The sequence below is a fragment of the Mustela nigripes genome, chromosome 4, assembly GCF_022355385.1.
Source record: "Mustela nigripes isolate SB6536 chromosome 4, MUSNIG.SB6536, whole genome shotgun sequence".
Classification (NCBI taxonomy): domain Eukaryota; kingdom Metazoa; phylum Chordata; class Mammalia; order Carnivora; family Mustelidae; genus Mustela; species Mustela nigripes.
The window spans coordinates 169,886,565-169,907,223 of record NC_081560.1 but is presented as its reverse complement, the minus strand read 5'-3'; the positions used below and the strand labels follow the sequence as shown (position 1 = coordinate 169,907,223).

The 20,659-nt window shown below is 44.5% G+C and overlaps 1 protein-coding gene across 5 annotated transcripts in view; it reads left to right on the top strand.

Annotated features, from left to right (window-relative positions):
* The window catches only part of SORCS1 (sortilin related VPS10 domain containing receptor 1), a 503,535-nt gene that overhangs the window by 329,807 nt on the left and 153,069 nt on the right, over positions 1-20,659 (top strand). For all 5 annotated transcript variants that reach the window (XM_059398525.1, XM_059398524.1, XM_059398527.1 and 2 more), the window contains exon 5: positions 9,819-9,892. In XM_059398525.1, the coding sequence (XP_059254508.1) occupies positions 9,819-9,892 (74 nt within the window). The remainder of the gene's footprint in view (positions 1-9,818; positions 9,893-20,659) is intronic.

Below are 20,659 nucleotides of genomic sequence, written 5' to 3'. Positions count from 1 at the left end.
TTGCTTGAAAAAGGGATAAATGTCAGCATTTTCCAAAACTCAGTCATACTGGTTTCTCACAAGTGCTAAACAGTCCAGAAACCAGGTAAGAGCATGAGCTCTCTACTCTGTCAGGCCATCCCAATGGCCGGGGGACCTCCGACATTTCATTGACCTTTACTGGTTCTCCAACAAGACTGTGTGAGGATGCTGACATGATGTACATGAAACACTTAACACAGAGCCTGATACAGAGCCAGCTTTGTGGAGATGCCAGCCGATGTATTATTCACAGGCCTGAGAGTTAACTGACCTGGTGTGGCATAGCTGGGTTTAGACATAAGGCTGTCTTCCTTATCAGTAGTGTCTCCCCAGTACCTGAAGTCATAGACACTTTAGTCAAAGTCACGTGCCCTCTTAGCGATCAGTTACTAAAAAGTACCGTGAAACCAGAATGAATGGAGCAAGGAAAAACCAATACACGGTACTCAGAAAATATTGATTATAATAACAGTAAGCCATTAAATATTAAAGCATTTGTCTTCACAGTAGCTCTATTTGTTTTTTAATAGACCCAGCAGCCCCCTAACGTCAAAAGGGCAAGATTGAAATAAAAGAGAAATAGATCCTTGAAATTCAGCCCCCTGCAGATATTCAAATAATTTCTGCACAAGCACAAACACTTAGGAAACTGATATCTACCCAATACCATCATGTTTCCCCAAGGCACTGCATTAAGTAAAAAGGCACTCAGTTATTTATAAGAAATATGTTGAACATTATATTCCATGCTGATTAGGTAGGAATTCCATGTGCTTGAAATTCTCCAATGTCAGAGCTGATTTCTAATCTCATGAATATGGAAATAACTTCAGTATCCAAGTACAAAACTAGCAATTAGAGTGGAAACCGGGGAGCTTGCTAAATGTCATCCCAATGTCATCCCAATGCTTGTTTATAAAACAAATTCTCAAGCTGAAATGCCATCATAGGTAAACAGGGAGACCTCTGTTCCTCTTAGATACCTGTCTAACCAGGTTGCATTATTATTTTTCACTTGCAACCTGGAGAACACTTTGCTTTACCTGTTCCTAACCATTTGAGTGAAACAAGCTGGAAGAATAAGGAAAATGGACATTTAGAAGGAGTCAGTAGGATTAAAGTTGGGACAGGCACAATTATGATATTTGGTAGCTCTTTAAGGTTTGAAATAGAGATAGTTTCATTTTTGCTTGTACAATTCCTTAGCCTGTTCATTTGATCTGTTCTGTCCACCAGTTCCTGTCTGAATGGATTATGATGTGTCTTTCATGACAGCAGCAGTCTGGAAAAGTTTGAAGGGCATTGGATCTCATAAGAGAAGATGGATCTCTTTCCTTAAAAAGCTCATGGGGTACCCAGAAAGACCTGCCTCGAATGGGGGCCCTTTTGAAATCTGGTAATGCTAGGATTTCCCATGTTCTTCCAGGACGAGAGTGGTTGCAAGCAATGATGTTGACAAGAAAGGGAGTGATTAGGGGAGGAGAAAGGCTTGGCCTTGTAAGTAGACACATTTTGTGAGTTTATGACTCTATGGCTTTCCTATTCAAAAAAAAAAAAAAAAAATATATATATATATATATATATATATATATATATATATATATATATATATCTTTTCCAATCTCCTATCAGTAGTACAAAATACAAATGGCACAGTCATTGCCCCAAGGAACCCAGAGGCCAAGATCACATAGCTGGCAAGAAGAAGAAAACCCAGAAGTCATGTACCCTCCTAAAATTGCCAGGCTCCTTTACTGAGGTATACTTTAAAAAATATATATATATATATTTATTTGACAAAGACAGAGATCACAAGTAGACAGAGAGGCAAGTGGGGGAGTAGGGGGAAGCAGGCTCCCCGCGGAGCAGAGAGCCTGATGTGGGGCTCAATCCCAGGACCCTGAGATCATGACCTGAGCTGAAGGCAGAGGCTTAACCCACTGAGCCACCCAGATGCCCCACTGAGGCATATTCTTAATATAAAATATTATTAAATGAAGAGGCACCAATATAGACCTTCAAGGCCTCGCTCTCCAGTCTTGCTTAACTCCGGTGCCTGCCTGGCTGACACCACTACAGGCATGATGAGAAAATATCCCAGGACAGCAGGACATGAGATTCGAAGCCATACAGGGTCAGTTGCTCTAGGAAAGACCACGATAAAAAATTTTCAGCCTCAAAGGCTGGGAACTGGAAGCCTTGTCTAGGACCCTTCCTTGCTTTTAGGATGTCTGGAAGAAAAGGCAGTCTCATCTGCTTCTCCCTGTCATTCCTCCCTTTCTTGGGGTCTGAGGACAGTCAGTGAAGGCTGCTGGCAATAATCTGTAGCAGAAATGAGCAAGAGAGAGAGAGAGAGAGAGAGAGAGAACCAGCATTGACCTTTCGCTCTGTAGCAGGCATTTTGCAAGGCCTTTCACATCAAGTGCTGAACTTCATTCTTAGAGCAAATATTAGAGATGTCATTGTGCCCATTTAGCATTTGGGGAACCTGAGGCTCTACGGAATTAAGAAAATTTCTTAACGTGGCCTGTCAGGCGATTGCTAGAGCCAAGTATAGCCTGTGTCTGAATGTCTTCCCACTCCGTCCTTCCTGCCCCGTTGATCCAAAAACCCTTTGCCTCCCTAGAAAAAACCAGTGTGATTTTTAAAGTTTCTTTAATTGCCCTTGTTTGTCCCATTTTTCTGTAATGATCTCTTTCCTATCCCACCTCCCATGAGAACTGTTCCCTCTGACAGATGCTGCGGCCCCCATTTCCCGAGCTCATTTCACAGCAGAGGGGAGGACTGTTGTTTGAAGATCACAAGGGAGAGGAAGGGAGGGGCCGGAGGAAGCCGCGAGCCGGCGGGAAGGCACCCATGACTGGCTCCTAGGCATCCTGCGCCCCTCGTAGCGGTAGAGTGGATTCTGCGTGTGAAATTGCCCCCTGCCCAGGAGGAGCGATGGGGGCATTCAGAAGTGACCCACTTCTGGTCAGCTATTTTTCTTTTCCTTTTTAAACTTTGTTTTGTTTCTTTTTATTTTTTAACGGTGTCTCTCCCTGCTGTGGTGTGGCACCTTCCAGCTGGGCTGTCTCTCCTTCCTTCTGTCCTCACCGTCCTGAGGCTTCCGTCTTTCGGAGGCACAGTTCTGGTGACACTCCTGTTGTGTTTCGCAACTGTTGAGCTCTCTCATCTGTGCACTTAAATAATGGTGGGATCCTATGGCTAGTGAGGACTACTCATTGATATTGAGGGATTTGTAACATAAACTCGATGTGAGCTTCCAATTATTTTATGTATCTTGTATTTATTTCTCCAGCTATATTAGATATCTCTAAGGACCAGATTCCATCTTACATTTTTTTGGTGTGTGTGGCCCTCGGTCACATATTGACGCTTCCTTCCCAGACAGCCTCAGTTCCATATGTCTAATCCCCTGAGCCTGCCTCAAAGTGCCAAATTCAACTGTGGGGCATGTGACAGACTTCAGTGACAGCTGGGGACTGGCCAGTGACAGATTTGATAAATCCAGCCACAGGAGAGATGGATGGAGCCAGCGATGCGTCATCGTTCCTACTCACTTTTCATCAGCAATGGCCGAATATCCAGCCTCGATGCTCTTGTCCTTTGACCTTGTCGAGGTCCCCATGAGTTTCACTCAGATTGCATGTGTCCAGCCTACCGCCAGGCTCTGTTTACAGTCCCTGCTCCCATTTTACTTCTCTGCAGGCAACCAGTCAAGCTTGGTCTCTTGTAGTTCCCAAAAGAACAAAACACCACCCCAGCTTTGCTGCTCTGTTTATTTGCTCAGAATGACCCGTTCATTCTGGAACACTTTTTGTCCACAGTTATGTTAACTGTACCCCAGGCCTACCTTGAAGGCTCTGACAGACGCCCACCTTTTTCTCTCCTACATAGGCTACCATAGTCTGAACAACATGTTACACATTATTATTCTAGGTTGTCTGGATACTCCCTGATGAGCTAGTCTTTTCTTTGAGGAATTTTCATCTGTTGGGGATGGGAGAGCTGGTCTGTGATGGCCATCACGGTTCTCTCACATTCTATCCCTGGACCCACCAGACAGGAAGAAGACTCAGGCTAGCACTTAGTGAAGTTTTATCAAACTATTTTGGGTACCACAGGATGTGTTTTTCCTGTAGAGTGAGTGAATTCAGGCCTTCTCCTGTGTGGTAGAACCAGGACATTAGAACATTATTTTTGAAGACCCTAGATTTCTGTGGATGGATGCTCTTCCTGTTGAAGCTGATGGAGGAAAGAGCTTGATGTTTGCTGTGCCTTAGGCCTGGCTTTAGGAATTCATCTGAGGTCCTCAAGGTACCATCTCTTTCTTCCTAAAAAGAATTCAGTAACAGAAGTGAGAACTGGAGAATCATGTGGTAGATGAGTGCTTTGTACCCAGGCCATCCCCAGGGCAATATAAGGATGAGGCAAGTAAAATAAACCTGGCAGGGTTTTCTGTCAGCCTTCTCAGGAAGTGCAATTTGCAGGCCTCCTGCCTCTAGGATGCTAAGGGCAGAGAAGCAAAAGGGAGTGAGCAGGCAGCCTTGAGAAGAGCCCACGGCAGGAAGTGTTCTGCCAACATGGAAGCCTCTTAAGGAGTCTGTGTGTGGGAGACCCAAGGACCTAATCCCTGCCTGGGAAAGTCTCCATGAGGAGCTTCGTGGGGGAAAGCATTCAGTTCCACCAACCAAAGATTTAAAACATGTTCTCACTCTTCCCTTTTACCAAATTGTGTTCTTGCACCAATTTCCTAGTCGCAGAAGAAAATCCCTAATGTGTCTGCCTTGAAAAGAGGGGCTACGTTGGTCATGACTTAGAAATATTGAGAAGAAGAAATATTGAGAAGAAGGGGGCCGTGATGGGTACACGCTTTTGCATCAGACAAGAAAGTTGCATTTCTCTTCGAAGAAAGATGCTACTCTGCTAGGGCTCCCACCTCCGCGTGAATGAAAAGAAGATGGAAAATGGAAAAAGATGGAAAACGTGGGCAACAGCTGCTCTCATACTCCCCCCTTCTCTCACCCCAAGTCGGTCTGCTCTAGATCAGGAGTGCCGACCTATGCCAGTGAATCTCACTGTTTCCCACCTTGCTCCCCCGCCCAGCGTCCCTCTATCCTCCCTCCGAGCCTGTGCCCCTAATCCGGCTTGCAGCTGGCAGCCTCCTGTGGATGGCACCAGCGATGGCTGACCAACTGGTGAAAAGCTCCTCACGACACTAACCCTGGCCATCGCATCCTTTGCAATTAATTCTATTTTTACCTGCACTCTTCTTGCAGCAGACAAAGCCAGATGGCAAGAAAACCAGCCGATGTGAGGGTTGTCTAAAAGAAAAAAAAGACTAAACAAAACAAAACACATTAGTAAAGGAAGAGGGAGGGAGGGAGGAAGAGGAGAGCCACCATGCAGGAGAGGAGCGTGGCAGGAGGGAGGAGTACTGACAGCCCCCGCCAGCACAGTGACAGCGTGGAGGGTCAGGCCCTGAGGCTGACAGTAGATCTTGAGCTTAGGCTAGCGTTGGGTTGGTGCTCATTAAGTTGTATTTACTGAGGCAGGGAAGCAGTCTCGGATAGTTTAGGATGATTTGAGACAGGAAGGACTCTCTGCCTTGCATTCTTAGTCAACCAGAATCCTTTTCCTGTTCCCTTTCTTAAAAGTTTCAAATCCTTCAAAAACATTTCCCCGGTTCTCTGTACCAGAGTTAGCACAACTCAAACAAAACCAAAAACCCTGCAAGAATGATGTTTGGGGGTTTATGATAGAGGTTAGCTGATGGCTCTTGCCCTCCTAAAACTAATTTGTATATTCTGTCTTCCTCTCTCTGATCTCTCTCTTTCTCACCCACTTTCTCTCTCTCTCTCTCTCTCTCTTCAGCATTGCTGGAGAAAGCTGCTTTGCTTTCTCTGATGTGACAGATCGTAATGATAGTTCTCAGTTCTGTGTTCTGACAGTCAAAAGAAACCTTAGAGCCAGAGACAGACAGAGAGGGAAATAAATCTTATTTAGGTGCTGCCAACACTATGAATTTTATTAAAGGACGTTGACTCATTTTGCAAGAAAAGCCTTCCACTGGCAGCTGAGACAGTGTCATTGGGTAAAAGGCTTTGATCCTTTTCTCTTCTTTCTGGAAGAGAACTTGGCTGTCAGACTCTGCAGGTTTAATTAACACATTAATTTGAGTGGCTGTGAGTTGTTGTTGTCTCCTTTAGGTATGAAACCAGGTTGGACAATGGGGGGAAATATTTGAAGTAGTAGATAGAGTATACAGAGCAGCTTTGGCTAAGGGTAAATTGCAGTATCCTGATATTTATAGTTCTGGTTTGTTCATTTGTTTGTTTTTTTAGGTATAAGCTTTTACTGGGGTTCCATGGAAATAAGATCTATTCCCCCGATAAGTTACCTTTGTCCACCCACTGGGAAGCCTGGATAACTTACAAGTTAGATCCATCACTAGGGCATTCGCGTGGTACAAATGGACATGTTTCTCCCCCTTGCCCAACTACTATGTGTTAGATATTTTCTAGAAGGAAAGGATTCCCAACACCTATAAACTTCATAGTCTCATCGAAGGGGCAGAGAGGGGTCTCCTATATTTTAGAATGCCTTCTAGAAAGGAAGGAATTTCTGCCTTGCATTCATAGACGGCTCTCTTGGAAGGTTACTAAGAAAATTAAATATAACTATGTTGTGGCCTGTAGCTTGATACCATCTGCGGAGCCACGGAAATGAGGTCACAGGGAATTTTAGTGTGTAGGAGAAGGTCATAGAAAAGGCCTGTTTTGGTCTGGGCCTAAAAAGAAGACGGGCATAGGGGTTAGGCAGGTCTTAAAATCACCTCAGCCAGAGTGGGGAGCCTCAGTGGAGAAACAGAACAGGAAGTCTGCTCGGGTGGGAATGAGAACCTGAGAAGGGGAGTCCAACAGCACTAAAGGATTCCTCGAGAGAGAGAAAACGGGGGGAAAATGTCACTGAGCTGAAGGAGAGAGGCTTGGTTTATTGGATTATCTGGGACACCTCCTGCTGGAGGGGCCTCTGGGTGCTCACAAATAACAAAGCGTCTCCTGGAAGAGGATAAAAACAAATATCATGGGACATACCTGACTGGTCCACAGATTCTGAATCCAAGCCTGGGGGATCAATTAAAAAAGACATAGAGGAAAAAAACACACACGGATGCCGGCACCCGGTAATTCCTCACGAAGACGAATTCTGTGTGGGAGGCCGGGACAGCAAACCCTCGGTGTCACCGTGTGAGCCCTCAGAGTTCATATTTGATTTTCAGGGAATATGTGAGTCCAGCCTCGTGCACAGAATTGTCATGATTTCAAGCCATCCTGATTCTGTTGCATTTGCATAGATCTTTGTATATTAATAGAAATATTAACATACATTTATATATAGACATGGGCACACACAACAGTGTGAACTCTCTTCTCTTTCTTTTTTTCATTTGAATTCAATTAGCCAACATAGAGTACATCGTTAGTTTCGGATGTAAAGCTCAGTAATTCGTGAGTTGCATGCAACACCCAGTGCTCATCACATCACGTGTGCTCCTTCTGGCCATCACCCAGTTACCCCGTCCCTCCTCCTAACCTCCCTTCTAGCAATTCTCAGTTTGTTTCCTATACTTCCTATCGTTTCTTTCTTTTTTTTTTTCTTTTTAAGATTTCATTTACTCATTTGACTGAGAGAGACCCAGCAAGAGAGGGAACACAAGTAGGGGGAATGGGAGAGGGAGATGCAGGCTTCCAGCTGAGCGGAGAGCCCGATGTGGGGCTCGATCCCCGGACGCTGGGATCATGACCCGAGCCAAAGGCAGATGCCCAACGACGGAGCCACCCCCGCACCCCTAGTTCCTGGAGTTTCCCATGGTTTTTCTGCTTCTCTGATGACTTCCCATTCATTTCACTTTAAACTCATGGGAAGAAGTGCAGCTCTGGGCTTAAAAAAAAGAGCAAGAGGAGAGGGAGAGGCAGATCCTCTCAGACGCAGGTGCTTGCTGTTGTTCTGCAAGTCTGTGTGCTCGGACGCCAAGTGTTTGGGACATGCTGGTGAACCAGAAACAGGACAAGCCTGCTCCCACCGCTTGGGTTCAGAATTAAGAGGGAATGTGTTGTCCTATCCCTTGTTATCTCTGTGAGGGGAGCTGCCTTCCCATCTCTTCTAATCACCCTGAAAAGGAATCAAGCATAAAATGTACCCAGTCATGATGGAGCAGAGAAAAAATAGTAAGACTTGAAAGAAGAAGCCACAGATGCTCCATACCTGGATGCCCGAATACTGTGTAGTCGGAGCCAATGGAGCTGCTTGCTTAGTAATCACCTAGTTCAGTTTCCTTGGGGGCAGTGGGAGGCTTTAAAATGAGTTTTGATCCAATGGACATAATATATGACGCTCTTCCAAGGATTGGTATATAGTCCCTCGAGTTGACGTGTCCCTTGGACTCACTCAGTGCATCTGCAGCCTGGGTGAGTCACTTGGTGAGTCATTTGACCCTTCCCTGAGTGCTGGCACTGGAGGGGACAAAGCTGGGCAGTCACGGTACTCAGGATTGTATGACTCATTATCCATCCACTGTGGGATTTGGCGAATGCAGTGGTGGAAGATTGGGGTGTCGGTAGGTTACAGACCAGGCACATAGTGTAAAGGAGGAATTCCAAATGATATTTATCAAATCAGTAGCCAGTAGTCCATGGGAACCAGAATGTCGGAAGCAACAGGTGTCTCCAGGTTGCCATCAAAGGATGCTTCCATGGAGCTGTAGAGATTATTGGAGAAGAGCAGAGGTGTGGAGTGAGCCTACGGAGCAGGAAATAGGAGAAGAATTGTGTTTGGTGGGGGTGGAGCATGTGGAGCGTTAGATCCTGGCTCATGAGCACTGCTGCTTTGCCTTGCCCTGGAGATGCTGAAGCAGTGTAGCACGTGGCCTTGAGCTCTTATCAGCTGTGGAGCCATCTGTAAAATAACTTCCGATACCATCACAGGGATGGCACATGGATTAAATGAATTAATGCCTGGGAAGCCCTTGGGTCCCAGTGAAAGTGTCGTCCGCCTGGGCTGCCGGAATAGCCTGCAGGTTCTCTGGCTGTTGTGGAAGAGACCAGCCCTGGCTCCTCTGGGCCACAGGGTCAGTCCCGGTCTCCCCGACTTGCCACTCAAAGCCGTGTTCCCGGCTGCCCTCGACATTCCCATCGACTCTTACCTAGCTAAGCCAGGCTTATTTGTATTTTCCCTTATATACCTCACCACCCTGACCCATGTTGCTCCTTGTGTCATACCTGCCCCATTTCTGTTCGTTTGAATGCTGCCATTCATTTGGGCCTCAGCTGACTCTGCACACATCCGTGAAGCACCCCTCACTGACTTCTGAGTCTTGTGGAGGCGATACTGGCTGGTCATCAAGAGCCACGTATCAGATTTTGCCCTTCTTTGTAATCCGTGCAATGATCTGTATAGGCTAGGTCAAGTGGCACGGCTGACTGTCACCAGGTAGAACGAGCATGAATCCCCGCTCATTCTCATGTTTGGGGGCGTGTGATCTCCAACAAATGACATAATCTTCCTGAACTTCGGCTTTCTCAGTTCTAAGGTGACGATATTAACACCCGCCTTGTAGCATGTATGTGAGGAGTAGAGACCGGATGTGGTTCATTCGCCCGGCACATGGCAGGTGCTCAGTAAACAGTAGGCACGACTGTGATGGTGGTGGTTGCTATTAGCATTGATCCAGCGAACTAATATTATGTATTTAATGTACTGGGGTCAAGGTGCGAAATAATTTCTCTTCTCTACAGTTATACAGCTCTGCTGAATTTGGGAGAAGGTGGCAGCTTATCCAGGAAGGGGTCGTACCTAACAGGTTCTACTGGTAAGTCTCATTTTATGTTGTAGCCCATTAAGGGATTACCTAGTAAATGAGCGCTAGAATCTTCTTCTCACCCAGATCTCTCACAGGAGATACGCCTACATCCCCGTAGGGCAGGATGTGAGACTGGAAGAGTCAGTATTTCAAGGGAATGTTAAAGCTGTGCCTCAGATGACTCAAGGAGCCCCAAATAGAGCATTGAGATGAGTGAAGGACAGGGCTTTGTAACAGCTGTTTTGTTATATTTTGATGGGACTTGGGAAATAGGCACTTAAAACATTTTAATACTGGTTTTTATTACTGAAAACATTATACACACGTATGGTACATGTTCAGAAAAGGGTTTCCAGTGTAAATAAGTAGATCCTTTTAGTCTAAGGGTGGATCTTCCTCCCATTCCCGATTTCACATCTCCTGGGTCTCCTCATCATATGGGCACAACCGGCATTTTTAATTTCTTATTTCTCCTACCGTAGATGTTCTGTGAGTTCCCAAACATGTATATATCCTGAGCGTGGCCTCCCTGCTGTAACACAACACCATCGAGTCGTTAGCTTAAACAACACATTTATTTCTCATGGTTCTTGAAGCCAAGAAATCCAAGGTCAAGGTGCCAGCAGATTCAGTTCCTGGTGAAGACCAGGATATTGGAGAGGATATTGCAAGATGTTTCGGAGGATAGTGCAGGATATTGCCGAGGGCTGCCTACTTGCTGTGGTCACAAGCGGGGAGAACAACAGAGAAGCAGCAAAAGAAAGAAGGAAGCAAAGAAAGTAATAGTCTTCTTTTCTTTACCACGTGTGCCCATACCCTCCTCCACACCCCCTTTAAACCAGAGGTGATTTTGACTTTACCTATCAGTTGCTTTTGAATTTACAATCTAACCTCTGCCAAAAGACATGACTCTACCCTACCTGACCTAATCTGCCCACGGAAAGGATGCTTAGGTTATTTGTAGCTGTCTGCTGGTATAAACAGTACTACAAGAACTAGCTCAAACAAGAGTTTCAATATCTCATGTCCACATCATTCAGAATCATTGGTACCATGACCTTTTAGGGGCCAACCAGCTCCTTGTACCTCTGAAAGCTGTCTCCACTTTACTCCTCCTGAAATCACACTGCCTCTACCAGCCTTTGGACTTACAGGCACCTGCTAGCTCCCCACACCAACACCAGTTATCTCACTTCTAAGGGTAATGCATTTTCATCTTTCTCGTTTTCAAACCTTGCCCTAAAAACCCCTGTGGGAACTGAAAGCCAGAGGAACTGCATTAGAGGAATCTCTTAAAATGCTTATGAAACTGCCTGAAAAAGTGAAGGACAAGTCATTTGCAAACAACGAGCTGAAAGATAACACCTAGAGAATTCTGTATGGAGCGATACCTAATTTTCCGCTACCAGAAAGAGATGTTTATAACTAAAGAAGGATTTTGGTGCACAGAAGCTGTTCACCTCTTTCCCACTGCTGCTCTGGCTCACCAGTGGCCAGAGGCTTGCTCTCAGGGTCCACATTGGCTTCGGCCTTCTCCAGGAATTCCGCTCTAGCTGTCACGGAGTCTCCCTTCTCCGGTCAGCATTTTCCTCTCCTCCTCTCTTACTCACCCTGTCGCTTATACACGCGACACCTTGCACCTCTGTATGTTTTGCCTCTAAAGTATAAAATACATATAGGGGCGCCTGGGTGGCTCAGTGGGTTAAGCCGCTGCCTTCGGCTCAGGTCATGATCTCAGGGTCCTGGGATCGAGCCCCGCATCGGGTTCTCTGCTCAGCGGGGAGCCTGCTTCCCTCTCTCTCTCTCTGTCTGCCTCTCTGCCTGCTTGTGATCTCTCTGTCAAATAAATAAAATCTTTAAAATGAAATAAAATAAAATACGTATATAAAATTTTATATATAAAATGTATAAGGTCACGTTTTGGCAAGAGGGTCCATGTTTTTTGTTTCTGTTTTTGTTTTTCATTCTGTCTTTACCTGGTGCCATATGAGCAAAGAAAGGCTTCAGAAAATAAATGAATGAAGGATGAAAATAAACTAATAAACTAATAAACTAATAAACTAATAAACTAATGGCCTCCACCTAATTTAACCTGGGACCAGTCTTTCAAGTCCTGATTCTGAAATGACTTGAAGTAGCTACCTACTAGTGGACCCAGCAAAGTTGCAATTCACAAAAGGACTAGATGGACATGTGTTCCTACCAGCAGAAATGAAGAAAAATGTTGACCAAAAAGATAGGCAAGAGAAAGAACTGAGAAGGGAATATTTTCCATGTAGATGGTTACACGGTACGCAGTATTTTCCAGGGCACTAAAGGTCTTATCTAGATGCAGCACCGTGAGGTGAACAGACCCTATCATTGCTTTGGCTGGTCCTAATTACATACATTCTTATCTGTTTTTTGAATGGGGGTCTTTTATCTGAAAGCCTAATGAGCAAAGCCCTTATAATGAAATGTCATAATATCATTATCTTTATAAAAATGATTGTGGATGAGTTCTGATTAATCTGTCTGGTAAGTAAAACAAATAACGCCCCTCCTTCTACCTTTGGGAACAGAGCGACACATCTTCTTTATTCAAGCCCTAATATTGTGATAAGCACATTCAGACTTAAGCTGTTTAATTCCCCTAACAGTTTAGTGAAGTGAGCCTTGCATTATCATCTTTCACAGATGGGAAACTTATGGCATGGAGAAGTTAACTAATTTAGCCAAGGTCACACAGCCAGAAAGAAGCAGAGCCAGGATTCAGTTGCAGGCAGTTTGGCTCCAAGGTCCATGCTCTGCTAAGTCAGTGGACTTCTTGCCTCTTCCTCTTGGCTTTTTTTTTTTTCCCCCCTGGGCTGGGGACTGTGAGCTCTGGAATTCCAGCCCATTCAGACAGATGAGGAGAGAAAACCTGAGGCTCTTTTGGCCATACTGTCTGCATGAGTATTTCTCCAACTGGGCCTGGCAGATGGCCCCCATGGGTTCTTTAAGCTCTGTTGGTTTTTCCAGAGAAGGCATGAGACCTTGTAAATTGCACAGTGCACATGACTGTTGATGAAAATCTCTTGATCTCTGGCCACATGGTCTGTATTTCTGACTGAGCAGCTTCCTGGGGCTGGCAGCTGAGGTGTCAGTCAAAGCAGTATTTATTAGACTCACTCCTCGAAACCAATTGCTTCAAATTACACGGGAACTCTGGGGCTATCTAGGATTACTCAGCAAGCTTAATTAAAAGAGGCCCCCTTTTAATCATTTTTGCTTGGAGCCCGGCTGTGGGGGTATGAAAAGGACTGAGGGCAACTTTGCTAGTGATAAATTTTCTAGTGTAAATGCCTCTGGGTAATAACATAGCATTTCCCACAGAGAAAAAGGAAGATGAGTTCATGTCGTCTTTTCCTTATCACCTGGCCCACTTGAGAAATCCCTATTTTGGGTAGCAGTAGCAGGGGCACCTCTGAAAGTAGTTGATGGCAATTGGAAAATAATTCTGGAACACAAGAGCTTACTCTCAGGTAATCACAGTAGTTGCTGTGCATACTCCCATAACTAACATAAATATGAACTTTCCTCCAAGGAGCTCCTATTGTTTTTAAAACAGATTTACATGGATATATAGCAGCTTATAAAACATGTCTTAGTACAATATTGCCCTTAATAGAGTAGGTGTCCTTTTTATTTAACTAACTGTGATAGCAGTCTTGTTCTTTATTATGTCAGAAATCAATCACACTGGGGGTACAGCCGCAGATTAAGGGGCTCAGAGATGCTGAGGCGTGGGTCCCAAGTTTGCCATTTACTGAGGAAGGGGTCATGGGGAACTTATTCCTGTGTGTCTTGGTTTTTTTTTTTTTTTTTTCCCCTGTGAGATAATTAGTTCCTACTTCATTAAATGAGATGTTTCTCATGAACTGGTTACATGCCTTTCACCTAAGAATTGTATTAAGTGCCCACTGACTAATAGTGATAATATTCTTCATAGTGGCTGACCTTCTACACCAATTAGTTTTGTGTCCCCTCCCCCCCCCCGCCCCGTTGGCTTCATTCTTAGGTTGGTTTTCTCATTTGTGGCAATGATGGACATTATCAGCTTCAGTCTATTTTCTTTTCTAAAGATTTTATTTATTTATTTGACAGAGAAAGATCACAGGTAGGCAGAGAGGCAGGCAGAGAGAGAGAGGCAGGCTCCCTGCTGAACAAAGAGCCCGATGTGGGGTTCGATCCCAGGACCCCGAGATCATGACCTGAGCCGAAGGCAGCGGCTTAACCCACTGAGCCACCCAGGCGCCCCTTCAGTCTACTTTCTAACAGTTTAGAAGCCCCATAGAACCAGCCTGCATCTTTCCTTATATTTCCAGGGACTGAGTCTTAGTGGTCAAGGCTATAGAAGGCGGTACATTACTCATGTAGGTCAGGGACCTGAAACAGGAGGTGGGGTTGGGTCCCAGTCCAACTGCATGGTTCAAGATTAGGGGAGAGAGGATTGCTAAAAAAGAGAAAAAACAGGATTCTGTGATCACCAAAAGGGAGAATAGATTTTCATTAGGGAAAAAATACATATGCGAGAACTGAGTGTCCGCAAGATAAAGTCCCAAAATGGGGATTTCTTTTAAGTTACTAGAAAGGTCTGGGCACATGATAAATTGTGTCATTTGATCCTTATAACAAGATTGTGAGGTAGGGATTCTTATCCTCATTTTGATGAAATAGAAAAGTGATGTATTTTATCCAATGTAACACACATGGTATGCAATAGAGCCAAGTTTTGAAACTCGGTCTGTCTGGGCCCATGGCCCTTGCTTGCAGTAGTAAAAAGCAGCCCTATATTTAACATTTTTTTTTTTCTGACGTGCACCCCCCAATAATAACTGTTAATTTAACAGTTCAATAGAGAAGAGCCAAGGTGCTGCTTTGACTTTGAACAAGAGGGCATAGAGTTGAATGATCGGTGGTATCCAAAATACTTGAATAAGGGAGGGTCCTGCCAAGAGTCAAATTCACCATTTGACGTTGCTGGATGTGGCCTTGTTGGGATCTGTTTCAGCTTTTAACAAGGCAAGGGGAGGCAGTGTTCATTATACACTACTCAGCAATCTATTATCTATGCCAAAGACAAGGCAATCTTAGAGATGTTTCACTTAATTAAAAATAGGTTCAGACTTACCTTATTGATTATGTTGTTCTGACACATAGGGGGCTGCCTGGAAACAGAGACAGCTGAATGATGATTACATATTTTCTGTGACTAATTCACACACAGAAAATTAAGAGTTGACTCAACAATGAGCCTTTGTATTCTAGAATGCCAGCCCTGTTTCAGTTCGGTCCCTCGAGGGCACGTGACAGCTGTGTTTTGCAGCAGAGAGGTACGGGAGTACTTGCTAGTCCATACTCAGTGCTTCTGAGCATGGGTACATATTGTCATTCATTGCTGTGATTCGGTGCCAGTCCATGTGAATGACTCCCCATGCCATATCTTTGACAAGTCCCATTAACTGAGCACTTACGGTGTGCCAAGCCCTATGCTAAGTGCTGTGCACACACTGTTGCAATCAATCTTCAAAATGATCTAAAGTAATTAAGTCATCAAAACTTTTTCAAGATATGTGACAGAAAAATGCAATGTATTTTAAGAAAAATAAAGTTTTTTTGTTTGTTTGTTTAAGAGAGATTGCCTCATGGATCTAAAAAGTCAAAAGGTCCAACTTTATCCAGACTCTGCTCGATTCAGAGACTCAAGTTCATCAGACCTTGATATGTCAGCTCTACCCTCCTCAATGGTAGCTTTACTCTCTGGCAGGCTCTTCCTTCCTGGTAGTTTCTAGCAGCAAATATTCCCAAATTTACTCTAGTGGAAAAGAAAATACCTTCTTGCTTTGTGCTCCTGCAGAACCCCTGGGATGAAGCCTCACAGACCTTGATGAGGTAACATGCTCACATCTAGACCTGAGGGTAGAACCAATTCCCGTAAACCACATGGACACAAAGTAAGGAATGGCGCTGGCCTAGGAAAGACTTGGGAACTTTTCCCAAGGGAAGGGAGAAGATTAATGGGGAAACATCAACAAGTGGTCCCCATTGCTGGTGTTTTCATTCCCGTTTTAAGATGAGAAATAAGTTAGAAGATAAATAAGAAAATAAAACACCGGAGAGGTTAAATAATCTTGACTAAGGTTATGTATTCATTAGTTACGTCGATGGAATTTCAACCCAGCTATGACCAGCTCAGCAGTCTGTGTGTTTTTTTTTTTTTTAAAGACTTTATTTATTTATTTGACAGACAGAGATCACAAGTAGGCAGAGAGGCAGGCAGAGAAAGAGGAAGGGAAGCAGACTCCCCACCCCGAGCAGGGAGAGAGCCCGATGCGGGACTCGATCCCAGGACCCTGGGATCATGACCTGAGCTGAAGGCAGAGGCTTTACCACTCAGCCACCGAGGTGCCCCAACAGTCTGTGTTGTTTCAGCACACTCTGTCCCCTCCTGTGTACCTTAGCAAGCCCCTGTGCTGGAGACCAGTGAAGGTTGGCTTGAGCACCAGCGTTTCTTGAAGCATTTCTAAGGATCCTTCTCCACAGAGCCCCCTTCTTACTCAGAACTTGTTCTGTTAGCAAGCGTTTCTTTCCACCTCCCTCCCATTGGACCCTCTGCCCAGTCATTCAAGTCCCATTTGTTTACCTACCTGGCCCGTTGTCCCTATCCACCGTTCTCTCCCCTAACCTCAGGCCTAAGATGCAGATCCAGAAACTTTTGCTGGTGTTATCTGGCTATGTCAGAAAACACCTCAGGACTTAGAACAGTTTCTCTCTCCGATTCTGACTCCTTTCACTACCACTCATCCTTGAGTCCTTCTTGAACATAGCTGCTGGGCCAGTCTGAAGGTGTTCTGTTTTTTTTTTTTTCCCCCTCGTTGTTTGATAGTTTGTTTTGTATATACCAGGTCACCATGACCCTTCTTCCTCCTTTGGATATGCTGGCCATGGAGCATGGCATCTCCAAGATTTCTAAGCCATTCACACCCAAAGGACATAGTGGGTGTGGTGTGAATTGGCCACCACAGAATCCTCTGCACTTTTCCTTCCCCGTGTCCTGCAAAGTGGAAGAAGGCTGGAGTCTAATGATATATAAAAATAAATAGAATAAATGTAGTGAAGTCAAATAAAACTGTAAAACTCTATGCTATCAAAATAACTAGAAAATGAGCTGTCCTGTGGTAGAAAGGGAGTGTGGCTGTGTTTGTAAGATAACTTGCTTCATCCTTCACCCAAAGCTTTGAAGCAGGTCTTTGTTTGCAAGGAACCTCTTAACAAACACCATCACTAGCTTTTCAATGTATGCTGAGCTGGGAGTGGAACATCTCAACTCATCAGAATCAGATTTTTCTTTATAGGCTTTTGTATTTCTGTACATCCTGGGTCTCACCCTTAACACTTGAGCCGTATTCAACTCTGTTCTCTTAAAGGTTGTGTTTCCAACCCCCATCATTTCTATCTCCATGAAGTTATACCTGCCCACTTCCTCTTCTGTTCTCCTTAGCATTACCCCGGCTTATTAGGGACAGTGAAAAAGCCCTCTTCTCCTCATATCGTACTACGCCCTAAGGAATCTTGCAAACATTTCCCTGATCAAGCATTTGCCTTGTTCTCCGTTCCTTACAACATAAATCAAAAAAGAATAAGAGCATAACTAAATTCTTGCCAACCTGTATTTGAATGCCTTCTTTTTTTTTTTTTTTTAAACCTCCCCTACTCCATACTCTGAAATCTTTGGGCTAAATTCCCCCAAAAGGCAGGTAAATATATATATTTTTAAGGCCAGGTAAATAATTCTAAGCAATGATTAGTCTATAGACCAGTCTATACCTCTTATCTCTATGGTTTTATAGATACCCCTACCTGGGAATAAGCTGTTCTAATTTTTTTGTTTGTTTGTTTGCTTTTTTGTTTTTTGTGTTTTGTTGTTGGTGGTGATGGTGGTGGTTCTTTTTGTTTGTTTGTTTGGTTGGTTTGGTTTGATTTGGTTTAGCAGAGATTACATTTTAGCACTTACTATGTGTTAGGGCAGTTTTGGTCTTTGACTACAAAGATAATGGACGAGGATCCTTGTCACCATTAGGACCACAGTAGTGGGTGTTTATGGCCTTGTACGGATTCCCACCTTTACCCTTGGAGACTTCTTCGATTCATGCTTCTTGTTTTTCTAGGCAAGAAGAATCTCTTTCTTTGCATGGAAATGTGCTTATGTCACAAATAAAATGCAGCGTGTCCTAACATGTGCTGGACTGCGGGTCTGTGTATGGGATGGGTGTTAGTAGCACAGGCTTATGGGCGCCGTCCAGCTTCAGACCCCAGCCTCGCTCGTCACTAACCCAGCAATTCTGAGAAACTGCTACACCTGCCTGAGCTTCAGTTTCCTTCTTCCGAGGCTCAGTGCGAGAATTAAAAATTGACATATTATCATAATCATTATTAAGTAACTTAGCACTTAGTATGTTCTGCACATCCATCTTTTTATTTCCTCATTTCCTCTCCTGCTAATAGAGAGTTCCTTAAGGACCTGTCTTTAACATGTTTCTATCGTACGTATGACAGTAAGTGGAGCAGTAGAGACTTGGTGTATGCACGCGCACACATACACACACACAGAGTACTGAAATCCTTCGAATGCACATGTGTATGCACACACATAAACCCACAGAAACATCCAGATTGACATACATCTTGAATGGGCTTCATTTGTTAAATCGGGGAGCCATTAACAGATGACCTGTCTTTCTTTCCAGCATGAAAAGGCTAGACTCCTAAGCCACATAAGTACAGTTCAAGGGGGAAGAATTCTACAACAGTAAAAAACACTATGCTATTCTATAGGCTGTTTGGGAAGCCCACAGGCTGTCCTGTGAAATCTGTGTAAGGAGAGACAAAGTGACTGCCACCCAAACTGCCTAAACTGACGGGTCCCTTACACAACTCAGAATATGGGGTTCAGGAGAAGAGCCTCTGACCCTCCCCCTTCTTTGGAGTATTGCCTTGATTGTTTCTTCTCTTAAAATGCTACCTCAGCCTCCCAGTCTTTTCTGGTTCCTAACCCCCTATCTTGTGAGCTGAACCACGTCTGCGGTTTGGGTAAGGAGTGCGGAGAGGTGGCAGGAAGTCATTCCTAGGATCACATCCCAAGAGCTGCATGGGGGCATTTCTGGTACCTGGGCTGTGAGTGCTCGATAAGAGAATTTTCATTAGCTTGGAGAGGCCTGATGCTTTATCCTTTTTTCCCCCATTAATGATCTCCACGTGAATGCGGTTTTCTAATCGTCTTGTACTTTTCCTCCACGTTGTGATCTCTCCCTGTGATTAGCAAGTTTTCCCTACAAATTAAGTTCATTCCGCCCTGCTACCGCGCGTGAGCCCATCACTTTTCTCATTGCCTTCATTCACTAAGTGGCCACCATTGATCTCTGTCCTCCTTATCTTGATGATTTCCTGTCTCCCTGGGCTGCAGCCCCTCTGTCTACGAGCAGCTGGGACTCCGTCACTTCTCTAGATCCCCGCTAACGACTACTGTGGTAGCAGAGTGCAGGGGATGGCGGCAAAGGAACGCGAAAGAGACAGGGAAAATCCTCGTCATTACGCCTTCTAATTTAGAATAATATTAAAAGAAATTGACTTATGCCCTAGTGATCAGACCTCACTTAGCCTTCAAGTTCAAGAACCTGTGGGTTTCTACAGCGTCTGGATGTGTGGTTGCTCTTGCTCATTCAGTCATGCATCACCTTTCTGTGTTGCTTCGACCCAAGAAGAGATGGTGTTTAGTGTTCAAGAGGGAGCACTCTGGAGTCAGAAGGACTTTGTTAGACTCCTATTTTCAAGGGGTGTGACAATGAGCTATTTAATTAGCTTCTTTAAGTCTTACAGTCTTCATCTGTGTATCAGGCATCATTGTACAGTCCTCCTTATCGACTTGTCAGGATTAAAAGGGGAACTCAGGTTAAACTCCAGACCCATATAATACAATGAGTGAATATTAACTGTCATTTAAAAGAGGAAGAAGGAAGAATAGGGCATTCGTTTCAGGAATGTGACAATCTCATTTTGATATCCAGTTCCACAATTTATATTTTCAATAGGATTTTTTTTCTTTTTCTAAGAGAGAGTGCATGTAAGCAGGGGGAGGGGCAGAGGGAAAGAGAATCTCAAGCAGGCTTCATGCTTAGTGTGGAGCCCGACACAGAGCTTGATCCAGGGATCCTGAGCTCATAGCCTGAGCCGAAATCAAGAGTTGGACGCTTAGCTCATTGAGCCACCCAGGCACCCCTTAATAGGTTTTTAATGCAAACATGTATTTTGCTTTTCTGCTGCCCCAGAATCAGGAACAGAGGATAAATCAGCTTAGCATTTAGTTTTATAGTTTCTTAATTACCTAAAAGCCCTTGTTACTTAGTTCATTTAATTTATATCAATTGAGTGAGTAATTTTGAGCTGTAACTCCTGGCTGTGAACCTACTAGAAACACAGTCCCTGCCCTTGCGGGGTTTGGAGCTGCTGAGGGGGGACTGCAGTTGAGATATCCCTCTGGGAGTTTGTAGCCATACATCTGGCCTGTGGCCCGAGGGCACAGGGCTGGCAACGTGGAAGAGTAGCTGGCAGGAAGGCAAGAGAGGTCAGACCTGGATTTTGTCACTGCATCCCTGCACCTTGAACCGAAACAGCCTTCAGAATGAACTGACTGCTGCTGCCTTCCTGTCTTCCAGATCTCATGTGTCAGTTCTAGTCTGAAACTATCTGGACACCCTG